This window comes from Wasmannia auropunctata, unplaced genomic scaffold (genome assembly GCF_000956235.1).
Source record: "Wasmannia auropunctata unplaced genomic scaffold, wasmannia.A_1.0 LD335973.1, whole genome shotgun sequence".
Classification (NCBI taxonomy): Eukaryota; Metazoa; Arthropoda; class Insecta; order Hymenoptera; family Formicidae; genus Wasmannia; species Wasmannia auropunctata.
The window spans coordinates 103,235-118,737 of record NW_012026917.1 but is presented as its reverse complement, the minus strand read 5'-3'; the positions used below and the strand labels follow the sequence as shown (position 1 = coordinate 118,737).

General features: G+C 33.6%; 2 protein-coding genes across 11 annotated transcripts in view; one reads left to right on the top strand and one right to left on the bottom strand.

Moving 5' to 3' along the window:
* Positions 1-2,474: 2,474 nt before the first annotated feature.
* On the bottom strand, positions 2,475-10,477 carry LOC105454855 (apyrase). Of its 7 annotated transcripts, none has more exons than XM_011697772.1 (12): positions 10,390-10,477; positions 6,089-6,226; positions 5,461-5,686; positions 5,110-5,226; positions 4,966-5,046; positions 4,593-4,794; positions 4,300-4,405; positions 3,928-4,022; positions 3,671-3,825; positions 3,403-3,582; positions 3,039-3,133; positions 2,475-2,903 (listed from the first exon to the last, which is right to left on the bottom strand). In XM_011697772.1, exons 2-12 carry the CDS (start codon positions 6,217-6,219, stop codon positions 2,675-2,677), a joined length of 1,617 nt encoding a protein of 538 aa, XP_011696074.1. In that variant the 5' UTR covers positions 6,220-6,226; positions 10,390-10,477; the 3' UTR covers positions 2,475-2,674. The 7 variants fall into 7 exon arrangements, with proteins under 7 accessions (XP_011696074.1, XP_011696076.1, XP_011696075.1 ...); XM_011697774.1 differs by lacking the exon at positions 10,390-10,477 and adding an exon at positions 7,419-7,508; XM_011697773.1 differs by lacking the exon at positions 10,390-10,477 and adding an exon at positions 6,909-7,154.
* Positions 7,674-15,503, top strand: part of LOC105454856 (protein 5NUC-like) — a 9,823-nt gene continuing 1,993 nt past the window's right edge. Inside the window, exons 1-4 of one of the 4 annotated variants that reach the window (XM_011697779.1) lie at positions 7,674-7,796; positions 12,087-12,411; positions 13,127-13,358; positions 13,668-14,267. In XM_011697779.1, coding sequence (XP_011696081.1) covers positions 12,272-12,411; positions 13,127-13,358; positions 13,668-14,267 — 972 coding nt within the window. In that variant the 5' untranslated portion in view covers positions 7,674-7,796; positions 12,087-12,271. Of the gene's footprint in view, positions 7,797-10,473; positions 11,038-12,086; positions 12,412-13,126; positions 13,359-13,667; positions 14,268-15,503 lie in introns of those variants that run through there. The other 3 variants (XM_011697778.1, XM_011697776.1, XM_011697777.1) reach the window with 3 other exon arrangements.

Genomic DNA, 15,503 nt, shown 5'->3' with positions numbered 1-15,503 from the left:
CGCCACCGCGACGACCCTCTTCCTTTACTCGCGCCTTCTCTCTCCCGCCGAGCGTCCAAGGGTATACCTCGATTCATCCGATTCCCTCGCACTCACTCGTACAGCGTTAAACTGAACGCTCGAGTGTCGGAAATCGTAGGCTTCCTTTGGATAATTCTTTGCAATTTTAAACATCTCGCGTCACGCGATCGCCGAAAGCCCAGAAGAAATCCTTATTGAGCTAATTAATTCAAAAATACATTTCTAACTTAGAGAAATTAATAATCAACATTTTTACTCTTCTATATTATTTTTCAAAAAAATTAAATCTCTTATTTATTACATACTATCTTATCCTACACGGAATTTTTTTTTTAATTTACCCTGCAAATCATGTTAATTGTGGGACAATATAGTATTTAGGCAAATTTTACTGTGCACTACAATAATATTTTACAGTAAAATTTATTGTAGTGCACAGTAAAATTTGCCTAAATACTATATTGTCCCACAATTAACATGATTTGCAGGGTAAATTTAAAAAAAATTCTCTCCGCGTATAAATATCTCTATTTATCTTATCTTTTTTTTTACGTTTATCTTATTCTATATTTTTTCGTCACTTTCGACAACGAATTTTAATAATATAATCAAATAATATACACAACGCAAACTTCATTCGCTTTTAGATTTCTAAAATTTGAATCGTCAAGAGACTTGTTTATTTTTTCTTCATTTCCTAATATAAATTTTAAACCCGAGGAAAATAATAAAAAGTCAAAAGTCTGGAAATAGAAAGGCTATTGCATTGCTATATTTAGCTCTTCGGAATAAGTGATCTTCATACTTCAAGTAATTTTCATACTTGTCTCCTGTCGACCGCACTGCGCAAGACGGGGGCATTGCGATCCCGGCGCCGTCTCTCTCCGTTCAACTTCCACTCACGCGCTCCGTTCATCTCCGCCACGCGCGTTCATCTCTCCCTTTCCTTCCTTCCACGTCCTCTTTCACGCTCGCGCGACCGCGCGACTTCGCGGCACAGCTGCCTCCCGGTCGCCCTCCGCGCCAGACTTCCTTGCCAGACGTCGCGCCGCGGCCATCGCTTTCTCGCTGCAGCCTCCTTCATTGTCGTCGCGACGCTCGCGGAACATCCGGCAAATCGCATGCATGTAATGCGTAACGGAGAAGCACGCGATTCATCGAAATTCCCCGAGATTTGCCATACTAATGCCATACTAAATCCCATTCATAAATCAGTGAGAAATGATAAATTAAAATGTTTATATCTGCAGCGTGAGAAATTTTTGCATCTGAAATTTTTTTTCTTTACTTCATCTTCTTCCGAATCTGCATGTTTTGCATATATAAACGGAGGATGAGTGCAAAACTGTAACGAGCAGACTGAATCTTTCAACTATCTTTTAATTTAAAGTTTTTCTTCTTTTTATCTGATTAACCTTCTTCACTTTCCTGAATCGTGTAATTTGAAAAAAAAATTATTTCGTTAACTTGCTTCTATAAATATTAATACAGTATATACTATGAGTATATAATATACCATACACTTGATTATATATATCTCAATTTGCATTCTCTTAAAATAAAGAACAACACATGTAGTAAAGGCGATATTAAGATAATAATTACCGATTAATTTCATTTTGCATCGTAAATTTTATCAAGGCATTGTCAGAGTTGTCAGTGCCTTAATACCACGACTCACCGAAAATCCTTGTCGTCTCTTCTACGGCACTAAAATCCGATAACGCATATTTACGCGCGTGGCGCGTCTCGTGTTATGTAAATCGCAAGAGATATGCAGATCGACACGGGCATTATCACGTTGCGCGCGACGTAATGAATGTTAATTGCCCGAAAGCGCGTTGCGCTTGATCCTCGTCACTTTAATGCTTAACGTGGTGATACGACGCTCCGAATTTGAATTTGCACCTGTCTAAAAGATGTCGTCCAATCCTGATACATTTTCGTTGAAATAAGCGTAAGCCTTCTGTCTCATGTAAAAATCATTTTTTAATTGATCGGTCTTATTAATATAAATATTAATATTATTAATGTTAATATAAGTATTGTAATATAAAATGTATTATATAACACAATAATTCCGATATGTTATAAAAAGTAATATATATACATATCGTATGTCGTAAGAATGAAATATCAGAGAAATATAAATACTTATATTGAATAATATAAATATAATAGTGGCATAGTTTCGAGTTTACTTCAATCATTACCGAGCATCTTTTCTTTCTTTCGTCGCTAAAAACGAGCGTACCTTGCCGGTATTACAAAGCGGTTCGCGCATTCTGGTCGAGGGCAGGAACACGGACGAACAGCTGCTATTTCACCTGTTCGATACATTATTTAAATGCTTCATCTGCCTCGATCTCGAGATACCGCAAGATAAGCGACCGGCGTTTCCTGTTCTCTTACTGCTATCACGCGAGATCTTAACAAATCTTTTTTAAGTGTAGAAATGTAAATCCATCTCAGTTTTGACTTATTGAATTTTTTAATGATTATACGAGAAATTGAATACAAAGTCGAAAAAAAATAATATAGTAGTATGAAACAAAAAATTCTTATATTTTATTTAAAAATATTGTATAAAATATTTCATTTCTGTGTTAATCTAAAAAACTTGATTCTACACTTTATTCTAAATCTACGATTTCTACTTTACAATGATGATTCGTCTCTCGGTTCCAATAAATATGGGACTCATCTTTGCTACGTATTTTATAAAGTGATCTATGTCGAGTGTTCCGATTTTATGGTTACGACCTTTATCTTTAAAAATGTTAAAGCCGTTTCCGCCATTCATCAAGAAATTTGCTACAACTATTCTGTACCATTGATCATCCACTAAATTTTCGAATCTCGGATACTCGCAAGCCTGGCATCTGTCGATACGCCAAGAGAAATTAAAATCACCATTAATTTTCAATAGCGTTGACGTAACATAAAATAATGATATTGAATTTCGTATTTCAACTTTGAAACAAAACAAATTAAAATTCTAGCAATAAAAATTTTACCTAATCTTAACGTCGACCAAAGTTCGAGTGTTCTTGACTTTCTTGTAAGTAATTTTTAGTCCGGACCAGACTAGTAATTCTTCCTTTTTTAAAATCTGCAAAGTAAAAGAAAGTAAATTAACTTTATTTCATTGTTCAATTTATTTTTCTAACTCAGTACTCTTGCAAAGAAATATTGTTGATACAAATTTCCGTTTAAACGTTGTCATATATAATGCTATTTTCTGACGCTCGATTTTATCGTATAATTTATTTTAAATTAAGACAAACAATATATTTCATGTTTTTATATTGAGTCTCTAAAATTCTCATTTCTTTTTCTTTAATAAATAATCGAAGAGATATAGCGAGAAATTTAACTAACTTCTCTAATGGACTCTCCAGTTAGTTCAACAGTATCCCAAGTGTTTTCGAAGGGCTGAACCATCATCAGGTCACCGTAGGTAATCTCAGACTCCTCAAGAGAAGTTCGAATTCCTCCTGAATTCGTGCAGGCCACTGCTGCATATGTCCAATGCGTTTTATTTTCTGCATCATTGACAAACTAAAATTAAGACAGTTTCCTTAACTTAATTATATTTAAATTTCGATTAAAGATATAGAATAGGTATTGCAAAGAGCGCCTTCCGCACCGCATCCACCATGGCGTCGGTTATAAGATTTCCCATGTTGCACTCTTTGTTGCGACAATTATGTTCAAGTAAGACTCTCGTACTGCCGATTTTTTTTAACGCCGTTTCATCTACTACTTTCTTCCATGGCTTCAAAGCTTCCAAGATCTTCGGATCTACAAATATTTCAGTTATTATTTTAAAAAGTATTTTAAGAATTATGTTGCATTTATTATGCTATAAATAATAATTTAATTTTTAAAATGTCAAAGACTTACCTTCTTCGATGGAATGATCTAAAAGAAGTGGGTTTCCGTCCCAATCGACGACCTCGCCTTGATCGTCAAACCAGACCGTCAGATTACCTAAATATCTTGAAAAAAAATAAAAATTTTAAAAATAAAAAGTTTTATCATATGTACTGCACATGCGATGATAATATGAATAATACAATCTCTAAACACAGATTCTTTCGATGAATTTGCAATAAATTCCGTTAACTTATAGCAAAGAAAACAAATTGCGAGAAATTCCGTTAACTTATAGCAAAGAAAACAAATTAGTCAGACCTCGACTTCATGACATCAGATAGCAATTGACCTTCTTTAATGACTCTCTTACTGTAGCCTCATATCGGTTGAATAGCGTACTTTGTATAAGCAGCTGCCTGAACGATGAGGACTGTTCTGTCTGTCTCATTCTGCTTTATGACCACGGGATATTCGTCCTCTGGTGTATCGATAAAGGGCGGAGGTCCTGCAATATAATAAAAAAAATTAATGACGTATTTAATTTAGCATTAGTTTATATTATTGATCCAATCTATATTAATCTTGTTTAGTGATAAGTTTAATAGTTTACATATATATCTATCCTCAATAAAAAAAAATTATATAAATTTAATTCATATATTTGGTCCATATAAAAAATTTTATTTTCAGACCGCTATAGAGAAATGTATGCGAGTGACCGCCGACGATTACATCGATTAAAGGACATTTCGCAGCCATGATCCTGTCCACATCCAATCCACAGTGGCTTAAAACTATAATAATGTTTATTCCCTTTTCCTTCAGTCGCTTGGCTTCATCGTTGACTGTCTCTACTTCATCCAAAAACTTCAATTTCTCTGTACTCGAAAGTAACTAATGGAAAAATCAAATATTATATTTCGATAAAATCGTCTTGTGAGAGAAAATCTTGTAAGAGTATTTTGTAAATGTATGTATAAATTGATAAAAAAATCACAATCATATTAAATTAAATAGAATATACATTTCTACTTATTTATAAAAAAAATGTAATTGATTACTCACGTTCGTAGTCGATGCAATGACACCAATAACGCCAATCTTTGTACCGTTTCTCTCAATAATTGTGCTATTCTTATATAAGCCCTAGAATGTAATCATATAAAATTAATCTGTACACTTATAAATAAATAAATAGAGATTATGAACCTGTATAGTTGGCTCCTCACTGTCATCGATATTTGTTACTACAACTGGCGCATTGACATTTTTAAGAAAGGGAACAACGCCCTCGATTTTATTATCGAATTCATGATTGCCGATCGTCTGTGAAAATATTATAAAAGGTATTATTATATCATAAATGTAAAAAATTAAATTTTTCGGTTACTTATTAAATTTAATCGTGCTGACATTTAATCTTGTAGACATTTTAGATTTCACTTATATTTTTTCTAATCTTTATTTTTATATGTATATGTACAAATTCTGTTTTATATGTATACATACTTAATAAAAAGTATTATATCTACGCGTAATCCTTTGTATATAATTACTTACCATAGCATCGTGTGGCAACATATTCATGAAGAAGGCAGTGGCGTTCCAACGATGAATATTATACCAGAGAGTCCCCTGAAAGTGATCACCAGCATTCAGGAAAATCGCATTTGGCCGTTCCTCCACAAGCTGATTCACTGCGGTGTAAACCCTGGCAAAACCTCCTACGCAATCTTTTTCGTGGTTCTCTCGGCAGGTTCCAGAGTACGGGCTCGTCTGTTCGAATCTGTTTCAACATAATTTCGATTTTTTTTTCAAAAGTCACGCTTTGTCGCTCTAACGAACAATACGAACACAAAAGGCTACTCAAAAGTCAAACGACGGGCAAGAAAAGTAGGCTAAGGCTACGTCATCGGAATTATTACAATAACTTTATCCTTGACCTCGAAAATGATCTACGAATCCAGAATTACAACCAATTTTGACACTAACTGCGCTCGCGATGTCAAGTTTTCTTGACGATTGCTAAGAATTAATATATTCGAACACATACTGATCAGTAATTTCTTTGCAAACGTTCGACAGCAAATTTGTATAAAGAGACTGTGTTTAGTTCTTAATAATAAGATATTCTATGCTATGCGAATTGGAGGCGAATATTAAATATGAATTTAACAAATTTACTCACCTGGCATGAAAGTCGTTTAAATGAATTATCGATAACTCGAACAGGTCCGTTCTACCGGGATAAAAGAGTCCGCGTCCGGTGAATCCCAAACAAATTTGGAACAACAATGGGACTAACGGTAGCGCGTGCATGTTGCACCTGTCGGGAAAGATATTATTAAGTAATCTGTAAGAAATTGCTGGTTTTTTCTTCCTCAAATATGTAACTAAATGCGATGAGATTGAAAAAAATTGTACCAAACTAATCTATTATGTCTTCTTACAGCATATTTAAATTTAATCAGGAAACTTTGTCGCACTTTCAAAACGAAATAGACGAAACTTAAAAGCACACTTTATAAAATTCCTACTGAAATGCCTCTTATAGCGACACGTTACGACTGCGCGTTCAATTCTTTGTCAACACGGAAATGATAATTACCCTCTTTTTTTACAACGCGCCGTGTGCGTTGTTTGAAAGATAATTACGAAGGTGGATAGTGTAGAATTACGCAACGTCGAAGATGAAATAACTTTGTTTTAAGCGGGTCTCTATCGATACATTGTTGCAATAATTCATTTATTTTTAAAGCAATAAATAATATCTTTCAACTATCATTCGCAGTCATGTTATTCTCTAAGGAAAAAAACTTGCAGATATTGAAATAAATAGATTCCCAACAATCCCCAACAAATTCCTACATAATAATATATATGTAACAAACTTTTTCATTAAATTTATATTCCGCTGTAATTTTGTATGTGAGTCTTAAGACTGGCTATTCCTATTAGATCTATCTATTTCAATATCTGCAAGTTTTTTTTCTAGAATGATGCCTCACCATGAAGCGATTTCGTGAGAAAGAAGTTCGCGAGGCGAGTCTTATCCGGTATCAGAATGCATTTAAGTCACTCGTGCACTCGCGCGACCATTAATATGCAGCATAAAAAACGCAACTTTTTGCTTTTCCACTCCCACTAATTATAACGCGAACAGGTACATAAAACAGATGTTACGAGTTCGCGACGTCAACAAAGATGAAATAATGCAGCGAAATAAAAAAAAAATAATGCAAAGTTAAGGTGGTTTTATCGCTCAATGCTAACTCAATAGTGTGACGTTGTCACATAAACGTCACACAGTCACATATGTACAGTCTATGCGAAATGTTTTTATTAAATTACACTTGTTTTTATTGAATTATTAGTCGTATGGAGGGACTAATTTTTGACTGGGACTCGCTCGATAAAACCACCTTAACTGATGCAAACATTAAGAAAAGAAATGGAAATTGACAAAATGTAAATAGCCTACTGGCGCGATAAACAATGCGTCATACATAATCACTTACAGCAATTACTTTTTGCGGTGATAGTTAGTTATCTTCAGGTAAAGAACCGTACAATTTACAGCAGATAACTAAAAGTTACGAAACGAACGGATAACGCTACGTGAGCGCGATACGTGGCCAAATTATAATGCACGTTTGATAATGAATGTGAGTCACTTTTGTCTCTAAGCCAGCAATTGCGCGTGTCGAATATTCGTAGAGAACTGTGTCCCTTATGTTCAATGCAGTGTCGTCGTTTGTCCCGTGAAAGAATGTTGATTATCGCGGGTCCCCTACCTCACGAGTGATTACAAATATTTCCAGCTCCTGTTGCGATATCTAAAATATACATTTACGAATTTCGATATATCTACAGATAATGAGATATTAAATCCCTTTGTGAGTATAAGTTTATATAACGAAGTGATTTCGTGTTAACTAGATAAACTAATACATTAGTATACATTATAGTCATATAATTTCGATAAGATATAAAGTTGTACGTTGTTAAATTATTAAACATTGCATTTATAGGTACACAAAATTCTATGTAACTCGCGCAATCATAGGAAATGTACATAGATTAATTTTCATAAAATGTTTAAATAAATTAATGCTCTCGATATCCTTTGTTCGATATAATTTATGATAACATGTGATCGTGATTGCTACGTGTAATTTCATATGTTGTTGATGCAAATTATGGTAACCAAACTGTATCTTTAATATACTGATTTTAAACAAAAATAATATAATTATTTGTTAAAAAATTAAAATCTAAATTAAATAAAGAGGAGAAATTAAATTATTAAATTATTTAAATAGAAACATACGTATGTTTCAAGAATATCTGGTTAACTTTTCTGGAATCTGTAATAAGGTTTTTTAATGTCAATAAATTTTAAATAAAAAATAATTAATAAATTTAATTTATAACTAAGGTTCTTTAATACCAATAAATAATTTATTTTTTTTGCAAAAGAGAAATCTAGTTTCATAATGTTGATTGTAATTCCTAATGGAATAGAAAAATTCAGAAGCTATAGAATATAAAAATAAATTCCATTATCATCATTTTGCATAAAGAGATGGATAGAATTGCAAAAAATACATAACAATTCCAATCCGGAAAACCAATACGTCTTGCTACTAGTCTAATTATCTATACTAATTTATGCTCCATTGAAAAATGCACTGGCAATGACAAAAGTTTCCGCAAGGTTGAAATTTATAAAAAAAAAGAGAAGGGAAAATTAATGCTTAATTAGCTCGAATTAATTAGCACGCGGTCATGTTATTCCTATGTCGATATTGATAAGAGGTATTATATAGCAGCATTATCGTATATGACGATGATATGCGCCTATCTCTCTGCGTTCTCACGTGGTACGTTCCGGCTTAAATAAAATTAGAATCGCTCGTATTACGCAAACGTGATCATAATGCGTGACGAAAACAGTTGTAAGGTCTGCCAGTAAATAAATTGCCTCGCGTCATGTCAATTTATGATACGCACGATTATTTATTTTTGACGAGCAAGACACGTAACGTGGACAAATGGGAGAGCGAATGGGCAAGCACAACAGATGGGAAAGGACACGAGACTGCTGAATAACGTTGCCAGCACGACCTCCTCCACCCCCCCCCCCTCTCTGACAGAAAGATAATTTCGTTTCGTTCTATATATTTTGTACGGCAACGGGTCAATGGGCGGCACACAACCGGTACAAATTATGTTATCCAAAAAAGTGTATCAAGATTTTTCATATCATTCTAAGACTCTCGAGGATACGATAGTAAATTTTTGTGTGCCCAAGCGGGCAGCTTACTTGATTCGAAAACCATTACTCATCGTCAATAATATAATAATAATTAACTCCGTTGCTATAAAACGAAAGAATCAGCAATTTAAATCTGAAAAGATGTCAAGTCTAGAAAAAAATGATTATGTAATCCATGACATTTGCGTTAATTTAAATGTTATATTTATAGAAACACGTAATGTTTAGAATAAAATTAATTGTTGCCTATTGATATTTTAAAAAGTCCCTAAAAATTTATGAGAATTAAAGTATCTAAAAAAAATTACAAGCAGATAAAAATGAAAGCTTTGATAACATAATATCCTATTTCAAAAGCATGATCTGCGTATGATATACTTATCATTCAAATTTCCAGATTAATTAATATTTCTTATCGTTAATTAAGTCGCCAATTAGCCGATCGAAAATTAAGTAAGAATGATAAAAAATTTCATGAGACAGAGATGATATAGAGAAATTTTTTAAGGTATGGAAAATATTTAATACAAAATACATGTATTACGTCAATATTTTCGTGTCTGCGACAATTAATTAACATCTCTGTCACAATCAAATGATACAGCATTTCTAGATTTCAATTTCAAGGCAAGCTGATTCGTAAATATACGTCGCTATTAATATTGATACAAGTTGTTCAAACAGAGTGTTATTACGATAAGATACCATTTAACAAATTAATATTTTGTAAAAACGAATCATATGATTTTTTTTATCGAATACTCCTTTATTTTTCTTGCATTTAGCTTACTTCTGATATCTACTAATAGATTATCGTTTTAGGTCAGAACGTAAAAATATCATTGCTCAATAAAACACTTTTAAATTTGTACGCGATAAGAACAAAATCAATAAATCCTTTTGATACCACTAAAACACTTCCAATACTAAATAAAAAAAGAATATCGACTATTATATTGAAAACAACGCTGTAATCGTACTAGGATTTTTTATGGTTCAAATTTTTTTCTGCAAAATTCATACATACAGATCACTTTATGTGCAATATTAATAAAATAAAAAATATAATTGAAGTATATAACGCATGTATAAAACAATGAATTCAAATTTTAAAATATATGATAATGGCAACACAAGCGTATCTTTCAATCCAATCTTCAGTCTGCAGACTGAAAACCTTTTGAAAAAAAAAAAAAAATGAACAAGCTTACAATAGATGCTGCACGGTTCAAACAGGAACTCCAGCAGAGACTTTGAAAAGAAGTCCGGTGGGGCCCGCACGACGACATCGATATTCAGTCGACGTCGGTCGCTCGAGAAAATCGGCTCGCGCCTCTCGTCGCTCACACAAAACCATCGAGATAATGTGAAAGAGCGATTAATACTCGTGTATTCTCGTACGTTCTTCGGCTATACATTAATATTTAACAGTGCCTTTCGCAATTAAAGTGATAGTCACCGTCGCGCATCAGCTCGCGGCCGCGTATTGTTCCTTCGTTTCTTTTTTCGTTCGAGTTCAATCGTGGAAATTATACGAAACCATTGTTCTCTAAAAAAAAATCTGCGACAGCTCCGATTAATACTTTCCGTGATTTCGATACCGATGCAATCGTTTCGCAAAGTTCGACTTTACGATACATCGCTTTCTCGAAAGTTGCGCTACATTGCACGTGTGTGTACACGTGTGCAGATGAACATTACTTAGCGCACAGTAATTTGCACGGAGTCACATACCGTCGTTCACGGCCAGAGCGTGATGTTATTCAACCTGTGACTCGTTCTTTGTATTACATTTAAGATATATTGCACGAGGTATTGTGAGGGTGTTTCTCTATAATAAGTGACCATATTTTAAAAGAGTATTCCACTTATATTATGCTAATCCAAAAATGTCATGTAAACATATGTTTGCTTTAGTGCCGAGTGACAATCCTTCGCAGTTTCGCTTTTCAAAGAAAATGTTCGAAATAGACATTCATGAATTCTAAATAACGTCAGTCAGTTAATCAATAACAGATTACTCTGCTATTTCTATTCATCGCTCATATAATGAAACGTCTGCTATATATAAAACATCTTTTAAACTGACGATATGTTGTAACGTTGAAACTAATCGCAATACGAAGCGTCAGCGTTCAAATGAATTACCGTATTGTAGAATTATATTTACTGCTTCGGAATATACACAAATATCTTTTTTTTGTTTCAAAGCATTTTTACATGTTACATGAAAAATATCTTTTAATCGGTGTAACGACTCGATACATTTACAACTTTTTATTTTATATGCATTTTGTATATAAAATAAAATCATATAAATAAAATATGATCATATAAATAATACAATGCAATTGTCATTTCATTATGTACAATATCTTACAATTTATGTAATTCCATTAATACAGATAAACTGTACATTTTTGTATTCTGGTTTCCTAAAAATAAGAATTCAAAAATTTTGTGTTTGTAATTTCCTAGATAATTAATGCCATTTTAATAGAACTATGTCGTAAATGTCGAAAAAAAATTCCAATTTCGTCACCTTTTTCCGTAAATTAGGTAGGCACGTTGCCAATTATTAAATCGAATTGATTATTACCTGACGTTTAACGGCCTTAGACTTTACGACAACTTTACGAACCGTTGCAATTCTTGGCAAGTTCTAATGTGTTTTGCAATAGATGCTAACAGCCAATAAATTTAGAATTCTCGTCTTTTATAAATGCAATATGCAAAAGGTGAAATAAAAAACTTGTATCTATAACTGCCCCTTCTCTACTTCTAAATGCAATCATAAAAAATTAAAAAAAAATCTCATTGTTGTAAAATACAATTTATGCCCTAAAGCCAATCAACTTGTACCATGAAATATATGAAATAAACTTTGAAACATTTTATGTTTTCCCAGATGTCATACAGATCAGGAAATTCAATGTGATAATTCGACGTGAGGCGAAATCGAAGCGCTAGTGTGGCTGGCAGCCAAGAACGTGCCCTATCGACATTGCATACAAAAAAAAAAGATAATAAAAAAGAAAGTGGAAGAGCTTATATAATCCGCATTATAACGAGTGGAATCAGTAACAATAGAAGATGTCGATTACTTCGTTCGTAAATTGCTGCATTGCCGTGCTGCTACTCTTACTCACGAACGAAACCTTCGCAAATCCCACTTTACGGAAGGATGAAGAATTCACTATCAGAATCGTTCACACGAATGACATGCACGCGAGGTGATCTTATTTTTCACTATTAGAATAAATCTTCTCAGTCCTTCTACTCTTGTCAGAGCATGATGCTCACTCATCGTATTTCTGCGATGTGCGCTATTTGCAATTTTACGCAGATATACGGGACCTATAGTTTAACGCCGGTTTCGAACGGCCTTAACTAATTAGAGGTCTCATGACAAGCTATATTCTCGATCGTTTGCCATTGGCCTTCCGAGAAGTAACGATCGAATAATAAACCGATGTTTCTGATCGGATTTGAACCCGGATCAGAAAGTACTTCGGCACAGAAAGTATAACTCTCTGCGCGACACAATTGCTTGCTATTAAAATAAATGAATATTATTTAAAATATTTCTCTTTCGCATCGCAAAACAAAATAAAATAAAATTATACGACAAGTATAATATTTAATTATACAAGTTTGATTGGGTTTCAAGGAAATTATTTGTTTTCTTGAAATAATTCCATTACTTAAGTTATGTTTGCGCTTAATGTATAGTTCGTGTATTACAATTCAATTCTATATCCACGCTAACGACAATTATCACCACCGAGCTAATCACAAATGTTAAGATAGTTAATTATCTTCCACACCCATGTGTCAGACGCGTGGTGTACGAGACGATTTCCTGGTTTCTCTTTGACGTCATAATTTATGTAATTAAATCATCCAGTGTCACATTTCCTTGAGAGATTTCCCTTGTAATATTTTTAGATTCGAGGAGACGTCGCAATTGTCGACGGCGTGTACGTCGGCGGACTCCAAAGCCGGGAAATGTTACGGAGGTTTTGCCAGAATCGCCACTCTGGTCCGCCAAGCGAAATCGGAATCGCCTTCGACGATCTTTCTGAATGCCGGCGACACGTATCAAGGAACCGCGTGGTACAACTGGTACAAGTGGAAGGCGGTCACTTGGTTCATGAACCTCTTGGCGCCGGACGCTATAGTAAATACCATCGACTTCTATAAACAAGATTTCGAAAACTACAAAAATATGTTAAAAAGCTAAAAATTAGTTGCTAGTTTATTTATTATTATAATTAAATTTTAAATATAGAATTTCCCTAATGCTCTAAATATTGCAATTCAGACTATAAAATAATTATAAATAAATATAAATGATACTTATTTAAAAAAAGTTCATTTAAAAAATATTTTTTTGAAAGAAATTCATGAGGCAAATCACAAAATTTAAAATAAAGTAAAATATTTTCTCGTGTTTATTGCATTCCATTATGAATTTATTTTCTGACAGAGCTTGGGCAACCACGAGTTCGACGACGGTGTCAACGGTTTGATACCGTTTATACAAAATGCCTCATATCCCATCGTGACGGCGAATCTGGATCTCAGCGAGCAGCCGGATCTGGCCGCCACGAAGCTGAAGAACAGCACGATTCTCATGGTGAACGGCAAGAAGATCGGCGTGATCGGTTACCTGACGCCGGAAACCAAGATCCTGTCGAGTTCCGAGAAAGTAATTTTCAAGGACGAGGTGGAGTCCATCCGGGAAGAAGTTAAGAAGTTGAAGGAACAGGGTGTTGACATACTCATCGCTCTGGGTCACTCGGGCTTCGAGACCGATAAGAAGATCGCCCGGGAGGTCGAGGATATTGACCTGGTGATCGGAGGTCACACGAATACCTTTCTCTATCGCGGCAAACCGCCGGACGTCGAGGTGCCGGAAGGTTTTTATCCAACGGAGGTGATGCAGAAGAGCGGCAGAAAGGTCTACGTCGTACAGGCGTACGCGTACACCAAATATCTGGGCAATATCTCCGTGAGTTTCGACATTAAGGGAGAGGTAACGCACATAGAAGGAAACCCGATTCTCGTGGACTCCAGCGTGGGGCAGGTAAATTTTCGAAACAGTACAAAAGAGTTGTTCGAATGACGTAAAAATATAATGTTATACATATAGATTATATGTATATTCTTTAAAAAGTGAATCAGGGGGGTCATCGCTGATTTTCAATGTATATCATTTTCTAATGACATACTTAGAACTGTGATAAACAATGAGCATTTAGATGTTCTTTTAGTGATAATTGATATACTGATTCACACAGTGAATATCGCTGAAAGACAATAAGTTTTCACACGGAGAGAATTTTTTTTTTTAATTTATCCTGCAAATCATGTTAATTGTGGGACAATATAGTATTTAGGAAAATTTTACTGTGCACTACAATAAATTTGACAGTAGTAAAATACAGTAAAATTTATTGTAATGCACAGTAAAATTTGCCTAAATACTATATTGTCCCACAATTAACATGATTTGCAGGGTAAATTAAAAAAAAAATTCTTTCCGTGTGTAATTCGGATAATTAACAGCACCATATATTTAAATCGTATATTAATTTATATAATGCATATTATAACATATATTTAATTTTTTGTCAAATATTTAGGTATACATATATATATATTAGGTAATTCTTGATGAGGTAGATAGGATTATAATACGTTCAGAATTATCATGTTAGTTATAGTTTTTTTTTTAAATAAAGAAAAAATAAGAAAGTCATGGAAAAGTAATAAGATTATTTCTTGCTTAATTCATTTTATGCAACGTTAACGTTCAGCAAATCATTTCTGAAAGATTATTATCGATTTTACATTAGCTGCATAGACTATTAGCACCTATATACCTGTATACATACACATGAGTCATGTGTAAAATACATGTATAGTAATATCAGAGAAAGTATTGATTACGTTGACTGGAATCTCAAGGAGCGGATTACTCGCTCCTTGAGACGTAATATTAAGTTTTTATATACTTTAAGACGCAGATTGTGCGCGAAAACTACAGTTTGCTTCATGATAGTAATAAAATATTGATTTACATCGATATCTTCAATCATTTCAATAGAAATTAAATAATTAAATACACTACGAAAAAAAATTACTTAAAACAAATAAATATGTTTTAGGTATTCCTCAAAGAAATAATTTTCTTGAAGCAAGTAAAATTTTTTTATTTTAAGTAAAAGTGTCTGCACTGAGAAAACAAATTACTTAAAACAAAAACATTTTACTTGCTTCAAGAAATTATTTTTTTGAGGAGTACCCGAAACATATTTAT

Bases quoted from the DNA above. Each gene is read 5' to 3' on its own strand.
- LOC105454855 (XM_011697768.1), bottom strand. The intron at 5,227-5,460 runs GTAAGTAATTAT...ATATTTTCACAG, and splicing joins TGTTGCCACACGATGCTATG to ACGATCGGCAATCATGAATT. The intron at 3,134-3,402 runs GTTAGTTAAATT...TTTACTTTGCAG, and splicing joins CTGGAGAGTCCATTAGAGAA to ATTTTAAAAAAGGAAGAATT.